At 37.5% G+C, this 18885-nt stretch overlaps 1 protein-coding gene across 7 annotated transcripts in view; it reads left to right on the forward strand.

Moving 5' to 3' along the window:
- The window catches only part of CHRM3 (cholinergic receptor muscarinic 3), a 255006-nt gene extending 236531 nt beyond the window's left edge, over positions 1–18475 (forward strand). For all 7 annotated transcript variants that reach the window (XM_085055545.1, XM_085055551.1, XM_085055548.1 and 4 more), the window contains one exon: positions 16522–18475. In XM_085055545.1, coding sequence (XP_084911671.1) covers positions 16522–18343 — 1822 coding nt within the window. In that variant the 3' untranslated portion in view covers positions 18344–18475. The remainder of the gene's footprint in view (positions 1–16521) is intronic.
- Positions 18476–18885: the final 410 nt, after the last annotated feature.

The raw sequence follows: 18885 nt of genomic DNA on the forward strand, positions 1-18885 counted from the left end.
ATCCATTTTGGTCCATTATATGCTTTATGCAATTTTGGTGCAGTTTAGTAATTAATTTTTTCAAAACCATTCTATAAGCTGCAGTTCTAAACTTGTAGAGAAACAAACACATCTTTATAGACAAGCATATGTGGAAATTGCTGCTTCCTGTTCAGTGCATTTTGAGTGAAAACATAAATGCTGTCCTTCATTTACTACAATCCAGACTAAATACTGTTTTTTTAGAAAACAAATGCTTGAAAAATAATCCTTCACTCTTTTATACTTTCTGAACTTATTTGCCCCTGTGTGTTATTAGAATAAATCATTAATAAGAACAGTAGGGCTTTATTCATGTTTTGTATGGATGTAAGTGAACTGAGGGAGGTCAATAAAAATTTTTAGAAAAGTCATATTAGCACAGATATAAAGAAACTCCAATGTTTGTGTATATTTAGAAGAGGTTAGGGTGAAGATCTTATGGCAAACAGAAGAATAAAATAATGAAAAAGAAATCAGGACTGTTTGTTACTTAAAAGGCTGCATCAAAATCTATTAAGAGCATGATAGTGCACAGCAGCCTGGAAGTGCAGAACATAAGTGATCTAACAGAAGCCTCATAAGGACAGAAAAGTCACTCCAAGATGCTTTTGAGGACATGGAACAGGCTGCACCCAGAACCAGTGGGAATCTCCTGTGCAATTCCCTTGTAGGGTAAATTCCAGGCTTTGTTGGTTAGCAGGAGGCACATTCACAGAGACAACTTGCAAAGTCCCGTTGAAGAACGGCAAGTTTATTAATTCAGTTGATGGCAACCCTCTGCAATGCTGAATGATTTGAAGTTCCCCACTAAGTTTCCCTGTACTCTCCATGTCCACTACTGCAGATGAGCAAAGGGAGCAGTCAGGGTCCTGTTGAGTGGCTGTTCTAATTAGGTGTGATAGCATCGCTCGACACCTGTGAAAGTATCATTATTCCACTTGGGTTTCTCAGATCAAATTTCATTTAGGCATGCAAACTAAGGTTTGATATTTACCTGGCTTTAAGGAAAAGGTCAAATTAAATAGCTATTAGCTATTTCCTATTAGCTTTAAGGACTTTTCTTCCAAAAGCATGAAAATGTCTTGCAGGATAATTCAGGTGGGGCTTGGACATTGCAATTAGGTAAATGGATTTTATACCCATTTATAAAAATGAGGGATTTAAGCGATTTACAGAATGGCACACCAGTGACTCGTTTTAAGAACAGAGCTGAGTGTAGCCTATTGACTTCTCTCACTGTGTGATATTGAACACGCAAGGATTCTGTGCTTAAGTATGTACAGGGGAAGACATTTAAATGGGTCTTTTTAGTGGAAAGTGTTGACTTATGAACTGGTTTTTACAAGAGTAAGGAAATGAAAATGTTGGTTATTTGGAAAATTCTTTAAAGGGTAGAAGAAAAAAAAATCTTCCTAAAGAAAGAAAAACCTCATTGCCATCCCTTTTAATACAGACCTCTTAGAGAATTAAATTGTCTGAATTTGCTTGCATTTCATTGCTATCAATTAAAGTATACATTGCAGTGAAATTATTTAATGGAAAAATCTGCCTTGAAGAAATCTTCTAATAGAATTTTTTTTTTTTAACTTCCTGGTTTTGCAATAAGACATTCTTGTTAAATACTGATGTAGATTTTTTGAAAAACAGATATGAGTTATGTTATATTGAAGTTTATCAAACTGGTGGAAGAAAAAGTGCTTGATGCAGCCAGTAAAATAAATGAGAAATACATATATGTATATATACATAGTAAACTGAAAGCCCCATGAATTCCTTCCTGAATAACTGCTAAATGAGGCATCCCAAACTCCTGCCCAGTGTCCCTGTGTATCAGTTATCCCCCTACATTTTGTTAGCAATGCTGTTTTTCTTTCCACTGACATGTTTAGAATATGACTGGTGCTCCCTGCCTTTGACTGGGCCAGAGGAAGGCACTGTAAGTGTAATCATCTGAGATTTGATTACTCAGGTACACAGCTTCCAGATTTGATATCTTGTTCTTCTGATTGCCTTGGTTTCTGGGCAGAAGTTTCAATGAATAAATGAATAAATGAAAATTTAAAAACCTAGCAAATACTGGCAGTCTGAAGTGAACTCTGACCTGCTGTGTTGGAGGGGCTGTTAGTGGGAAGTGACCTTCTCTTTGCTCATGCCAGCAAATCTGCATGTGTATTCATGGCTCCAGTTCACCGTCCTCTAATGGCCAAATTTTTTAGTCCTAAGTAGTATTAAGACTTGGTTTATACTGGTTTCCTTTCTTTTTTTCTTTCTTACTTTACAAACTAAGAGAAACAAGAAGCTTTGCAAATATGCTACATTGCTCCAGTAGAAAAGAAGTTTAAATTGCAAACACAGTGTGTTGAAATAAACTCAGTGTGAAATTTTGCAGCATTGGAATTAAGGACAATATTTCCAATTACAGTGGCATTTATTATTTCCAAGCTCTCAGTTTTTTACAAGTAAGGCACACATTTTTATTTTGACTTCTCAGAAAAGCTTTTTCTTATTTTTGTGGAAGAAAAGCCAAGTATTGATAAGTAGGCAGACTCTAGTGAAACATTGATTCATCTAAGTCCTATCATTTGAAAATTATTCCTAATAGCAAAAAATAGGTGGTATATTATATCTTTTTGAATAAGGTCACAGGAGTGCAACAGTAGAAACTCATTTCTGCTGACACTTTGCATCTCAGAAATTGTTTCCTCTGGTTCGCTGATGAGTCTTTTTTTTTTTTTTTTGCCCTTGTCTGACACATTTTACCTCTAGCTTGGCAGGAAAAGTCATTTCCTCCTGTGAGTAAATGAGTGATAAAGGAGAGATAAAAGGGCAGAAATGTGCAAGTACCATCAAAACCCTCATTTTTGATTTTTAATATGCTGCAGCTGTTAACATGGAGTGTTTCTCTTGCAGTTGAAAGCGCAGCCAGCATGGGAATATTGATAGGTTTACATGAATCCTAAAGAGTCACAGCTTATTTGTATTCACTAATAATGTGGAGCTTGGAGGATACTGCCTGCACGGATGCATTTTCAGCTGGAAAAATTGTGAAATAGCAATAAAGATTAGTGAAATGCATTGATGGGAAACAGAGACATTTGGAAAAGCAAGCTCAGATCAAAACAGTCTACAGTGAGATTTAAGTACTATTCTCTATTTCAGAAGCTAAGGTAAACATTAATACATATCCAAGCAACTATAATTCAGTACTGTCCCTCATGGATACATTTTGCCTTTTGAAAGTCTTACCAGTTTTCTGGCAGCAATTAACATTCTGAAGGATCAGTTGTTAAGTTAGTATTAGTTCCTTCAAAATCTTTGAATTTCTGTATTAATTTATAATTTTTTCGTAACTTCAGCAGAAATACAGATAATCTCTGAAATTAGCCCACGTGTGCTGAGGTAGGGTTTTTGGATTTTTGAAAAAGCTGGAGACACTGGATGCTAAATGCCTGTTCAGGGTACTTTTCAGTGATGGATAAGTACAGCAATGCTTTAATTTTCATTAAGTTTTTAGTTAGAAAATGTACATTTGGCACACAGTATTGAGAGTGGCAGGGAAATCCTGCACCCTTTTTATGATAAATTCCCAATACAAGAAAAAAATCTAGAAAATTCTGCTGTGTGCTATATTGGTGATCTGCATAAATGTAGCAGCTCAGGCACGTTCCTGCATTGCTCAGTGTTGCCTGTCTAGTGCTACCAGTACTACATTGCAAGTGTTCAACCTCCTGAAGACCAGGGTTTTTCAAATGTTAACACAACATTAACGTGTTCACTTTCCGAATAACATTGCTATATGTCTTGCCTTTAGTTGCCACTAAAATGTGAATATCACTTCCAAGAAAAAAAGATAAAGAAGCCTTCTGGGATGTGGACTCCAATCTCTCACAGTATTTCACTACAGACCACTTGAGGAGTGAGCTCGTTTCCTTCCATGAGCCCTCTGCCCCCAAATTTCAGGTCACAGAGATAAATCCAGACAGTGTATTTTCCTTGTGCTCATGAGTTTGTTGAAATGCCATAAACTCCTTCTCTTTCAGCAACTGCTGCCTCCCTGGTAGTAAGGAGCTGTTGAGGCGCCCAGCTAGAGCCATTGGCTGATGTGAGGTTAGGCCTGGAAATGCATTCTTTTTCTTTTTCTCGTCTCTCATTTTTTAATGTCTAACTGCTTTATTGAGAGTGAGTTCTCCCTGTCTCCTTTCTCTCATAAAATGATACTGAATCAGAGAGTCCCCATTCAATGACTGCTTCAGGAGCAAGCATGGTGGACTTGCTTCATCTGCAGCAGCTGGACTGGAAGGAAGCAGGGCTTCACTCAGAAGCCCACGTGTTTATCTGCCATCACCTGGCTCCAGCTCGCAGCTTCATGGCTTTGCCCTAATGCCTGGTCTTTTTGGAAACCTGATTCTCTGTTTAGCTCTGTTCTTCATGCTACTGTACCAAGCATCTGTGATTAGATCTCAGTCTCAGATGAAATGGCATAAAAATGATGTAAGTGGGTGTGGGATTCTGTGTATTTATTTAACACGAAGTGTGGGTTTCCTGAAAGCCTGGGAGGCAGTGTGGCTTCTTCGTTCTCTTCACTAAGATCATCACTGGCACTTTTGTTGTCAGACATAAGAGAAATAAGACATTGATTTGTTTATAATACATGCCAAAACAACTCTGCACACTTGTCTTGTTCTGTAAAATTCTGAAATTATTAACAGAACCCTTTTTCTTCTCTTCCTACTCTTTGTATTTCTGCCATGACAAACAAAAATTTAGTTTCTTAGGAAAGAGGCATTTTTCCAGCCATTCTCAAGTAACTCTTTTTCTTGAGTACTTCATTGCTGAAGATGCCTTTTTCTGTAGAAGGAGTTACCAGCCCTCACTGTTCTTGACCTGTTCAGGCCATTGTGCCTGGACTCCTCTCCTGACTGCATGTGTGCTTGTAGTAGCCTTTCTTTTAGAGTAAGCCAGGAGAGCACCATAGGAAGAAGGAGGACTTATGGCAGAGAATTGCTGCTCCAACTAATGGAAATGTCTTTTATCTTCAAGTGATCTTCTTGCTACTTTCAGTCATAAGAATCCTTATCCCAAAAGGATTGATTGCCTGCATGCCCTCCCTTCTTTGCCTGCTTACTTCAGGTATCCATAAGGAGTTACAACATTGCATCACCATACATCTTTGTACTGTATTTTATAATTTGTGTCCCTTTTGTCTTTATCCAGATTGGTTTTGTCTGTGCAGTGAAATTTCACTCAGGAGCTTTTAGCACACAAGCATTCATAGGCATATGCAGTTTATGTTGACCATTCCATCCTTCCCCTGGTGCCCCTGCCCTGGATGCAAACCCTATCCACACATCTTTCTCTCTAAAGGATGTACCCTGGCCCACAGGACAGTTTGTTAAGAACACAGTGACACTGCAGTACAATCATCTTGCTGAATACAGGGAACAAGGTCCCACCAAGCCCTGCAAACTGGGAATACTGAGTCTGAAATCCCTCCGAGGGCTGTTGCTCAGGTCATGCAGGAGGGCAGCAGACAGAGCCTGTACTCACCTTCCTACAGTGAATCTTTAATCCTGCAAGAAATGGGATGGGAAGGGAACAATAGCAGCAACTCAGGTTTCAATTTGTCCTCTGATGTCCACCAGTAGAAATCAAAAATCATTTTATCTTCTCTGGAGTCTGTCCACGGATTGCTGCAGTTACTTACCTAATTAAGACTACCCAGTCCTAGGGGCTTTTACCCTCATGTGTCCCTGTAGGACTGCCAAGAAAGATTAAAAGAACAACAAACAAAATACCCTCCTGAGTGGCAACCAAATAGAGAATTCTTTTCTGATTCTAAAAAATAATTCGTCAGATAGACCCACAGCAGCCTAGAAGTACAGCTCACCAGCAAACCAAAACATGAAATCTCAGCAGCTGGAAGATAAAGATTAATGGAAGGAAATACTTAATGAAGCATTATTGCTTCTTTTTTGGGGCAATGGGTCTTTGTGAAACGTTGTATGTATCCCTACTCTTAGTTCAAGCATTAAAATTCTTCTGACCTTTTAGAGCAGGAGATATTTTTTCTAGGTAGATTTTCTTCTAGCTTTCCACTTCCTTTCTGGAAATGGCATATTGTATTTGCCATTTGAGCAAACCTATCAAAGCTAGAAAAAATATTTTCTTTCTAATTTATCTAAGACTCCTGATTTTAAGTCTTTTGTTGATTATCCTAGACTATAATGGGTTTGCAAAATGCAGGTTTTATAGGCTTGCAACAGAAAATGCAAATAATTATGAGTCCACTTTACCTTCTTATTTTAGAAGCAAAATCCTGTTACTTAGATAGCAAACTTTACAAATAATGTAATTATATGTCCATGTCTTTCTATTTACCATGTACAGAATGCCTTAATCCTCAGAAACAGCAGCAAGGAAGGAGTGCAGAGTGCCCTAACTGTGTTAGCTAGATAGTAAAAAGAAAACTTGTAGTGTAATAGATTAATATATGGCTGAATTTAAAAATGGTCTTTTTTGTTGATGGAATTACTTTAAAATTTTAGAATCATGTAGACAAAGTCCTGCAAAGATATAGTTCAAGATCATTCATTTTACAAAGCTGTATACACAAAAGTTGAGGAATGCCTGTGATTTACTAAATGCAGCTTTGCACTACTCTTTCAAGGTAATGCAGACATCATTTATGTCTGCAGATCTTTAAAATATCACTTGACTTACACTTGTAATTTTCTTAACCCTGAATCCTTAATTTTCCCTCCTCAGCTTTGTTCCTCCTTCACTACAAAGCTCCTACAACCATCAGGCAGAAGGGTCTTAAAGAAATCAGTACTCTGCTGTGTAACTGCAGTGAATTGCTGGAGCAGATCCATTTTGCATACAGAATAAAATCACTACCTCATGAATGTGTATTCTCTATATTAGCACTGATTTTTCAAAACCGTAGTTCAAAACCTTCAAATAATAGGGATATATTTCAAGTAGGGAGAAAATGAGATAGTTGAGCAAACCTAGTTAAATCTTAGTAGGAAGAGGACCCTGTCATGAGGGCTACCAGCAGGCACTTATGTAGAATAACTAAAATCAAATTTTTCATTAGCGCCTTCCCCCTCTCTGTCAAGTCTGTTTTCATTGGAGATGTCTCCATTTAGTGACATGCCCACTCTTTGCTCTGTCACTCAAAAGAGAGAACAAGCAAAAGAAAACCCACAAGCCCTGCAAACAAAGCCTAAACAAAAGAGCACAGCATTGGTGCATTATTTGATTACTTGTCTGTATCTCACTAAAGAACAATTGCTTGCATGCATTAAAATCCACAGTGCCTGCCACCATCGATTTCCCAGAGACTTTACAAATTCCTGGCAGCATGCATAAAAGGGATTGGAGTTTGGAATGGGCCATTTTGATTAATCTGCAGAATTCCACTAGGACTTGCAGATGTGTCTATTCCAGGAAAAAAAATAATAATTTAAGTTAAACTACAGCAGAGAACAGAGTTTTCTACAATTTGGCTGCTAGTTTGATTCAGACCAGTGCTTGGATGACATGCATTTACTTTAGCTGCTGTCCCTATCAAGGAATAGATATAATTAGGTTTGTAATTTCAATGTATAAGACAAAGGCTTTATGAGAGACTGTTTAAGATTTTGTTGCAAAGTCCAGACTTTTGCTTCTGAATAACTATTGTGCCACCTAGTGAGTGTTAAACTGCACTTTAAAACAGATGGAAAGATTGACTTAAAACATTCTGGTGAATAAAGAAACAAAGTATTTATTCAAATATTTTAGTGACATGTTGAGACAAAAAGTATTTTCCCTTTTTTTCTTGATTATTTACCAAGGTATTCCACTGAGGTAAAAAAATATTCCGTTTCAACCATAGCATAGCATAGCATAGCATTTTGTTTGCAATTGTAACAAAGAAATATAATACACAAAAAGATGCACACAGAGTTCTTTACCTCTTCAGCAATAAATCCATTCCAATAAATTGCTAGCACAATTCATGCTTATCAGTATGAAAGGAGATCCCCAGATCTCAGATGACAGAAATTTCCATTCTGTAAAACAGTTGAATAAATAAATACACTGAAAATGTTATTTTCTGACCAACCATGACAACTTTCCCTTGGCAGCAAGCAAAAATACTTTAACACAGTATTATGCTTTAAGGCATTATTTAGACAAAATAATAAGCAGTGTGTTATGTTAAAATCATAACATTCTGACACAAAGTTTCTCATAAAATTTCCTTTTCCATATAAATAGTTTGTGTCCAAATAGCTGTGTAGATTTCATTAGCCTGTAGCTAATTCTTAGTGATTTTTCTCCTTTATCTGAAACTTCTCAACAGGGTTGTAGGTTTTTTTCTTTCACTTTTTAAGTAAACCATCTGTCCAGTGTGGGAGTATTGGGTTTGCCGCAGTAGATAGCTCTAATATTTCAATCACCAAAGCCAATAACAATAAATTTCCCTTAATAGAGCATTTCCTAGCATTGTTCAAATCACTTTATTACACCTTATATAAAATTGCCACACTATCCATCATCAACAAAAGCTACAGTAGGCAGTCTGCTCTTTTAGTGCCTGCATGCAGTGCCGTAGTTACAGCTGAAAACCTGGTGGTCAGCAATAGTTCAATTTAGAGCCTTTCAGATTCTCTGACTCTACAGGGAACTTTAAATTCATGTTTTTCAACACATTTAAATGATGTGTGTTAGAGATATTTCACATAACAGGACCTGACACCAGGTAAACATGACATTCAGACTGGAGGCTTGCCTGACCTTGATGTAAACACAAACCTTTTTATAATTTTTCCTAAATGAACAATGGAATGGAGCTCATCTGCTTGCAGCACTTTTTGTTACAAAATATCTGAGATTCAGTTTTAAGCTGAGAGAAAATAAAATTAGTTTCCAAAGGTAAAAAACCATACTGTTTTGAAAAGCAGAAAATCTGTGGTTTGAGGGAGCTTTTTTGCAGTTTTGTTGTTGTTGTTTGGGCTATTTATTTTCCCTCTAGGAGAAGGATTTCCAGAAAAAAATATTTTCAATTTTCTGCTTTCAAGGCTTGACGGACATTTTGTCATTTCATTTTCTTCTTGCAGACAAATGAAATTGAAAAGATTGTGTCAGATGTCAGGTGAGCTTCTTTAAAGCTCAGTGTCCAGGCTCTCTGAATCTTTGATTCTTGAAAAGTGTTTGTACAGTGTTCCAGTTTTCTCTGGAGGTATATTGTGTAGTGAGCAAACAGAAAAAGCAAAAAATTGTTTATTTTGAAAGCATAATCTATTATTATTTTAAAGCAGTTCCATTTAAGGTAGTAAAGAGGTCTGCTTATAAGGTTTGTTGTTCCCTGTAAAGGGAACCCATATTATTGGCTAATATTCACATTAAATATGAAATTTAAATGCATGCAAGTATATCTAAAAGTGGAGTAGGATTAGAAACGCTATAAAATTTGTTTGCTTTATCTAGCATTGATAACAAGCTCTTCTCAATATCAATATGCTCAAACATGATTATTTTTATAGAGGAGGATGCCATTTCAGTAAAAGAGGAGTAAAATTCCCTCACAAGGCTTTTTCTTTTTTTTTTTTCCCCTTTTGACGCTATTTTTTCACATTGATTCAAGGTATTCTAGCATTTAACAGCATCTGGGAGAATGATATAGTTAAGCCTAAGAGTTCCCATTGCTTTATTTCACACAGTCAACATTTTAATGTGACTTTAAATATCTCATTGGGAGGATTATCTGTGGAGCAAATGGACAGTATTTCATAAAGAGAGAGCTGAAAATCTAGACCACAACTCTGATCCAACATTATACAAATTAACAAAATATTAATAAGTCCTAGGTTTAAAAGTGCATCTATAATAAAATATTGAAATGAGATCTCTAAGATGGACAGTTTTTATTCAAAAGAAAAAACATGCACTCCTCACAAATAGAAGAGATAATTGAATGGCATGTATTCTTCTTTCATAGAAATCTAATACCATATTTATATTCAGTGTACTAATAAACCCTTTTTCAAAACTTTTCTGTCCCCAGATAACCTGCAAAGTCAGTGGTTTGCTCAAAGTGAGTAAAACTCTCAGTGTTTTTAATTCTTACTAACTTCAGGCTCCATGTCTGTTTCCACCAATGTCAATTAGACAGATGTGATGTAATTCTAATAAAGTTCACTGAAACTGCCTGGAATGAAATAATTGTCTCTCTTTATAGAATTGCACCTCATACATTTAACTGAGCTGATAGTCAATATTTACTGTAATCTTAATTGGGCAATGCTTTTTTTGCTCTGGCTTTCAAGCATTTGAAAACTGTAGATAGGTCCAAGGTCAGGCTTTTGAAGATTTCACTTTTTTTCTGTATGAATTGTTCAGACAATAACCACTAAGTGCACTTGTCTGAGAGAAAGAAGTACCCATCCTTGAGCAAGCCTGCTGCGGCTATGTGTGAGAAACCTGCACTGCCCTGAGGCCATGTCACAGCTGAGATTAGGAGCTCATTTCTGAAACTTCTAGGAATCATTTTAGAGGATATCAAGATAGGATTATTTTGCAACTGAAAGTCATGGTGTGAATGAGTATTGGGTCATTGAGGCTGAAAAATATATAAATATTAAGTAGTACAGAAACAATTATTCAATAAATTTGTGAAAATCACTGTCCTTTGACTCTGCAGGCTAGGATGTATATTTGTTATATATGGTAGATTTGTAAAAACAAAATATTCAAGAGGATTATAGAGGTTGTGTAATCAATTCAATCTTCAATGGAAGTCTGAAGTGCAAGAGATCAGAAATGCATATCTAGATTTTTGCACAGATGCAATGTCTGAGATTTTCTTCTCTGGGCCTAGTGGTAACACAGTATTTATTGCTTATTTTTGAGACCGTGTAAATAAGCAGATGTTTCCTTTGAAATCACTGGCCATTAAAACACATTAGTATTCAAAGTTACATTTCTATCATAATATAAAAACAGTCCATGAAGGGTTCATTCTACATGAAGTAAGTTGTTTGGAAGAGCAAATTCTGTGAAAGCAAACACAGCTTAAGCAAGTCCCCAGAGGATGTTGCAGGCACAGCTGGGCAATATGAACATAAGTCTCTTGGTCCTAGTGAAGGAGCTGGCAGATGTTTGGCAAAAGCTAATTGGCAAATTAAGGCAAGAAAGAGGCTTTGCCATGCCCCACCCAGCCTTAGATAGTGTATTTCCTGGCTGTGTCAGGTAGTCTCAGGTAGTCCCAGTGTGGCATCCTTAGGTGTCCCAGCAGGAATACTTGAGGTAGCATCCCCCTGCCTCTGCCCCCAGGAGGGACACTCCCTCCTTCTGACTGCAGGGCTGCAAGGGAGATGGATCAGGTAGCTCCATGCTATGGATTAGGTTCTCTATACTCTCTTCAAAGTAATGAAAACAATCCATATGGTTAGAGAAATTAGCTCCTAATTTGCTCGTGCTAGGCCTCCAGAAATCTAATTTATTGGTCACAAAAGTGATTTTAAAGCTCTGGCATTTAATCTAGGTGATTTTAGTAAACCAAACATGTTTATGGATGCAAAATGGAAGAGCTTGGGTTGAAGTATTACTGGGATATGTTTGACTGAACTTTATCTGTATCAAGTTGATAGCTAATTAGTGAAAGATATAGTCTTCCCTTATAACAATATTTGGAATAATGTGACAAAATTATGTGTATATGTAGCTGGAGATGTATGTGTGTGTGTATATACCTAAGTGTATATATACATATGCTTTCATCTGCAGCTATATATACATACACTTGTCACATTATATGTGACATATGTTTGTGTATGTATATAAATATACTTACTTGTATACATACATATGTATAAAAGTATATGACAGTCTGTCATTTGTTTGTATCCACTGTGAAAGTGCTAGACAATGGTCAGGATTTTTCCTGGTGGGATTGATTTCTATGGCTCTGTATTCTCATTCTGCAAAGAAGCAAAACTATATTTATATAGTTTTGTAATATATTTAATATCAGTGTAAGTAAGTCATGGTAAATCTGAAATCCTCTTCACTGATAATTGCACTGTGCTTCCTGTTATCCATGTTATCCATTATGTTCCACATAAACATTCATACTGAATCTTGTACTTTGTGCTACACTAACTTCAAGTGATATGAGGTACTGTAGATATAAAACTGTGAACGCTTTCATCCTCATTTTTTCCATAACAAGTTTTTTAAATTCTTTATTGTATTTTGATTTAAAAAAACAACAAAAAAACCTCTGTGTGTTTTGAAAAATTGTTATACATAATCTTGTGAATAATCTTAGGGAGACTTCATAATTCAGATATGTATTTTTATTTTACCCAACGATAGTTTTGGAACAAAGTATATGTGCTAGTTTAGGCAACTGTATTAAGCATTCTGAAGGCTTGCTGTCTCTATGTTAGAAAAGAATTTTATAAATCACTGCATGGAGCTCTCTGCTGTTTAGGCTAATGTGTATATAAGAGCAATGCAAAAGAAAATGGAAAAATAAGCAATTTTCTTGTCTGTGTAAACAGATCCAAGGTGAAATTCTTCAACCATAAAGGCTTGCTAGTTTTGAGCTCACAGATAGCCAAGCCCAGTGAGATTGCCATCACACTTCCCAGAAAATTCTTCTTAGAGCCCTTTAAAGACAGCAAGAAAAGCAAACTTCTTGAATTGGGAGATTTAAGGAAAAGAAAAAATTTGGTAAAATGTGGAGCATTCACAAAAGCATTTAAATATGAAATACGCAAAGAGAAGTTAAATGCACTGAAAATGTGTGACAGAATTGTTATTACTGTCTATTCTATTTTACTTTCTCTTTACAGCAATATGCAGTAAATCAGACTAGTCAAAAAGTTCAGGCTTTTAAATCTGGGTTGCACCTATTTATTGAAATCAGTGACCCTTCCTGTTGGTGCTTTCTCCTTCCCTTCCAATCCATCTTAGTGGGATATCTAATATCTCACTCCCTCTGGCAGGGCAGAGAGCAGAGTTACGCTGGGATGGAAGTGTATTAAAGTCTGTATAGCCGTTGCCTGTACTGGGCCTGCATTTCTCCTGAATAGTCCTGGGAAATGTGCATTTTGTCTGGTGATCTCTGCCCTGTACCTTTCATAAGATCCTAATAAAAAGCAGAAACAAGAAGAAAAAACCTCAAACCCACAGGGAATACTACTGCTATGATCTTAGGTAAGTAAATATATACTCTTGGGCTAAAACAAGTTTCCTTTGCTACTCCCTGAAATTGTAATGTAGTGTATCATACTGATGATTTGTAAATTCTTATCGAGGTATGTAAACCTATAATCATTTCACAGTTTGGTTTGTTTCCCTCCCTCAGACAGTGTTGCACTCTTTGTTTTACCAAAGTATGTGTGACTGCTTTCCCACTTGGTCACACATCATCCTGTCTGGGCTTGGCTGGGCAGGTGCTGGTGGCTGCACTGCAAATGCTGCTGCCATCTTGTCAATCACAGGACCCTCTTTCCCTGGGGCACTTATACAGAAAGCAGAAATGCATGGCAGCTTCATAAAATGTTGGATAATGTAGTTTGCCTTGGCTTCTTAAAGGCAAGAAAATCCAGTTGAGCTGATCTGGTGTGTTATAGTGATGGTGGTAGTGATACTATTTTTTTTTTGTTCTGTGCAGATGAACATGTGGTTAATACATTTTTTATTTAATTAAATGGTTCAATTACAGGAGCTTGTAGAAGAGGCAGAATAACAAAAGGCTGTGCTAATCATTCTACTAGCACTTCCATTTTATCAAATAGTCCACTCAATGTGAATTTACGGGTCTCTTTAATCCCTGAGGAGTTTAAAAAGTTGAGTTGCAGGTGCAGGATTGCACTGGACAGCAGGAGACAGATGGTGGGTTGTTCTCAGTTTCTCCTCTTCTTAGTTGTTCAACTGCTAAGGACTGTTCAGGTTTTCATTAAACAAAAACTTAGAGAAGTTACTTTGAAGTCCAGACGTGAAAGAGCTGACCTGAGAAAGAAAGGTTTCGTTCCAGCACTTGTTCAGTGTCTGAAAGACTGCAGCTGAATTATGATGTTCTCAGGATTCCTCACCATGAGTCTTTTGAAACATGACATTTCTGAAGGCTTTATCGGTAAATTTACATTGAAACTCTGTTTCAAAGTCTGCAATTAAATAGAATTCACAATTGGTTTATGGACTTAGTGATAGATAGGGTGGCATTTACACATTAATTTTGCAAGATTATTTGTATCTTTCATGTGGTGTTTGGTTTGGACTTCCAAAGCTAACACTCAGATTAGTTCATGGTTGTGTTATGCAATGAAAATAACAAGTACTCCCTAACTGTTAACTATTTTTATTTCTTAGTAATACTGTTATTTTTACCATCACTTCTAAGTGATATTGGTTTTTTATTCCATACACTGTAGGGGAAGTTTGATCTCTTTTATCAATATCTTCTTCCTGGTCTTTTCTTGTGTGTCTCAAGATTCAAGCTTGTCTTTTTTTTTATGAAAAAGCAGCATAATTATATCATTGCCATCTAAATGTTTGTGTCAGATTTCTTGACCAGTACTCGACTACACTGGCTGTTACTTTAGGTTTTAGAAACTTATGGCTGCAGAACGGATGCTTTCTGGCTTTCATCTTCTGCTCTCTGTTCCTAATGTGAATGAAGGAAGGTCTGCACCCTATAACATTAATAATTTCTGGCATATATTTAGCAAATATCGCTATTTGAGATCTCTCTCATACTATTCTGGTTTTGACCTCATCCTGTCTGACAGCTCTGGAAAAAAAGTCTGCTTCCTAAATAAAGCATTGCAAGAAGGATGGTTTCCAGCAGTCCTGTCTTACCATTTTTCTTTTTAGAAGCTGAGCTGCTCCGAGTTTTCAATCTTTCAATTGGGAAAAGACTTAAAATTTAACTGTGTGATTTACCAGAGCAATATTTATTCATTATTATTGTTATGTTCATATTCTATGTGATACAATGATGAATTCATTAAAAGTGTACTGAATTAGATTATAATATTGCATTTTCATTTTAATCTTGTGTTCCTATTAATAAAAAGAAACAGTAATACCTCATTTATGCTGGATATCAAAATAGGGGAGGGGTTTGCGTTAGTTATTGTACATGAGCAAAGGAAAGGAATTGCTGATCTATTTACTGTATATGTTAAAGAAACTGCACCATTTAAAATCACATGGCTTGTCTTATGTCTTGGTAACAAAACTAAATACAGTCCAAGAGAAAGCAGAATTTAGAAATTAATTTGCAAAGCAGAACCAAACCCTCCTCTTTAGGGTAGATATTTTTGTGGAAGATCAGTGTATTGCGATACTCATTATTATCTTATGCCATAATATATTGGCTCTGGAAGGACTCACACTTAGAAAACAAAAATTGACAGCATATTTTGCTCAACATTTACAGTCAGTGGTGGACTTTTTCATCAGAATTTTTGCTTCTTGATGTTATAATTGATTTATTACTGTGAATCTAATCATCTGACTAGAGAAGCTAATGAAATAAGAGAAATGTAAATTCCTATTCTGAGCATGTTTTCGTTTTACGTTAGTACTTGGGGAAAAGGATTAATGCTTAATTATGAATCCCTTTCATGCTTTTTTTCCTATTTTCCTATAAGTGTTTAATGACTGCTTTGGCATACGTCTGCCAAAGATTTTTTTCCTGACTCTAGAGACCATAGTTTCAAAGGAACTTTTACCATGTGTTGCCCCAAAGACATTCTGAAGTCATTAGATGTGCAAAATCCTTAGTCCAAGTATAAAAATGTGCATGAAAAAATGAATAGTGGCATGTGCAAAAGTGCTAATGAGACGTTTTAGTACTTTTATCAGATAGCTGAAATGTAGATTAAAATGGGAAGAGCTTTGCAGTTCCACATGTTAGAGTACTTTGACACAGTGAAACGATGCTGGCTTGCATCTCCATAGTTTAAGAAAAGGCAGAACAATATTTTTGTTTGTCATCAGCTATAGCTGGAGGCAGCAGAGGCTGGGGCTGTGTTTTGCTAGAGCCAGGATAGTACTGGGGACCAGAATTGTTTGAAACTTGGAAGACTTGTGGCTTCATATGGTTGGAGTTTAGTTTTTGAAGGCTCCAGGACAGTGGATACTTGAAATGTTGAGTTCAGGGCAGATACAACAGAGAGTGTTTGAATTGAGAGTTAGAGTTAGGGGGCATTTTAATACTACAGTGGGTTCACATTCTCCTGGGATTTTGGTTCTTCTGTGATTAAATGTTTGTAAGGAAACAGAGTACGATCAATAGCTCAGATGGATCACTGTCTGGAAGCTGAGTTCTGTCACATACATATTTGGCTTGAAACGTGTTACAGGCATTTTGTTTTTTTAAAGACGTCTTTCAGAGTGCTAAAGTGATTTTATGTACAGGTATGAGGATGATTATTTATTTAAAATCTTCACCTTTTCACTTGATTTCTGTTTGGTTTTTCTCTGCTACAGACTATGTCAGAGAGCCACAATGATCATGCAAAATAACAGTTCAGCCTCGCCTCTGTTTCCGAATGTGAGCTCCTTCTGGAAGAGAGATTCGCATGGACCGGGACTCCTTGATGAAGCAGCGTCACTCATTGGCAGCTATGATTTTCCTCAGACCACAGAGAGTTTTCCCTTCTCCACTGTGGAATCAACAAACATGACCCTAAATGCCACAAGCAAAGACCCTCTGGGTGGACACACTGTCTGGCAAGTAGTTTTGATTGCTTTCCTCACTGGGATCCTTGCACTGGTGACCATCATAGGAAATATCTTAGTGATTGTTGCATTTAAGGTTAACAAACAACTGAAAACAGTCAACAACTACTTCTTGTTGAGCCTTGCTTGTGCAGATTTGATCATCGGTGTCCTTTCCATGAATCTTTATACCACATACATCATCATGGACCACTGGGCTTTGGGAAGCTTAGCCTGTGATCTTTGGCTCTCCATTGACTATGTTGCCAGTAATGCCTCTGTCATGAATCTCCTTGTTATAAGTTTTGACAGGTATTTTTCCATCACCAGGCCACTTACATACAGAGCCAAACGAACAACCAAAAGGGCTGGGGTGATGATTGGTTTAGCATGGATCGTCTCTTTTGTTCTTTGGGCCCCTGCCATCTTGTTTTGGCAGTATTTTGTTGGGGAGAGGACTGTGCCTCCTGACGAATGTTTCATCCAGTTTCTAAGTGAACCTATCATCACTTTTGGCACTGCCATAGCTGCCTTTTATTTGCCAGTCACCATTATGAGTATTTTGTACTGGAGGATCTACAAGGAGACGGAGAAACGCACCAAAGAGTTAGCAGGGCTCCAGGCCTCAGGCAGTGAAGCAGAGGCAGCACGCTTTGTACACCAGACAGGCAGCTCCCGGAGCTGCAGCAGCTACGAGCTGCAACGGCAGAGCATGAAACGCTCTGCCCGAAAGAAATACGGACGCTGCCACTTCTGGCTCACAATGAAGAGCTGGGAACCCAACACAGATCAGGGGGACCAGGAGCATAGCAGCAGTGACAGCTGGAACAACAATGACGCTGCTGCTTCCCTTGAAAATTCAGCCTCCTCTGACGAAGAAGACATTGCTGCAGAGACCAGAGCCATCTATTCAATCGTGCTGAAGCTTCCTGGTCACAGTGCTATCCTCAATTCCACAAAACTACCCTCCTCGGAAGATTTGCATGAGTCAGGGGATGAACTGCAGAAATCTGACACAGAATCAAAGGAAAAGAAACCTAAAAAATTGCATCCTCCCAAAAGTGTTCAGGATGGTGGAAATTTCCAAAAGAGCTTTACTAAGCTTCCAATTGAATCAGGGTCAGAAGAGACAACCACAGCTTCTGATGGCATCTCATCAGTGACCAAGACATCGGCAGCCCTGCCCTTGTCCTTCAAGGAAGCTACCCTGGCAAAAAAGTTTGCCTTGAAGACCAGAAGTCAGATCACGAAACGGAAACGAATGTCACTTATCAAAGAAAAGAAAGCGGCACAGACACTCAGTGCCATTTTGTTTGCCTTCATCATTACCTGGACCCCATACAACATCATGGTTCTGGTGAACACCTTTTGTAGCTGTATCCCCAAAACTTTCTGGCACCTGGGGTATTGGCTTTGCTACATCAATAGCACAGTGAACCCCATGTGCTATGCACTGTGTAACAAAACATTCAGAAACACTTTCAAGATGCTGCTGCTGTGCCAGTGTGACAAACGAAAACGTCGCAAACAGCAGTACCAGCAAAGGCAGTCTGTCATTTTTCATAAGCGGATCCCTAGGGAGGCTTCATAGAATAGTATTTTTTAAACAAATAAAAAAATAACAAAGCAGGGATGAGGTGGGATGGGACAGGATGGCATGGGATTTGATAGGACAGAACAGGGTGGCACGGGACAAGGCAGAATGAGACAGGATAGTAAGGGATGGGACGGAATGGGTTGGGGTGGGAGGGTGGTTCCAGGGTGCTGATTCAATGATTTAACTATCAAGACATGAAAGCAGCTGCCAGGCTTATTTATTCTTTCAATAAATCCAATTTAATATAAAAATGAATTCACATTCAGCAAAAACTAAGAAACTTCAACATTTTTACTAAGGAGTGAAAGATTTAATAAAGTTTTCCTACAAATTTGCAAGAAGCTGTATAGCAATTATAAACCCATTACTGCTCTGCCCAGCTCTTTGATTATAATCAACTCTGGGATCTCAGGTAAGCACATCTAGCTAGTCCAACTCTTCTTTTTCCAAGGAATCCAACAGCTTTCAATTCAAGTTACATACAGATGTAGCAAGCTAGCGAAACAGGATTATGAAATTATTTGAGACAATGTATA

This window comes from Lichenostomus cassidix, chromosome 3 (assembly GCF_008360975.1).
Source record: "Lichenostomus cassidix isolate B80296 chromosome 3, HeHo_3.0, whole genome shotgun sequence".
Classification (NCBI taxonomy): domain Eukaryota; kingdom Metazoa; phylum Chordata; class Aves; order Passeriformes; family Meliphagidae; genus Lichenostomus; species Lichenostomus cassidix.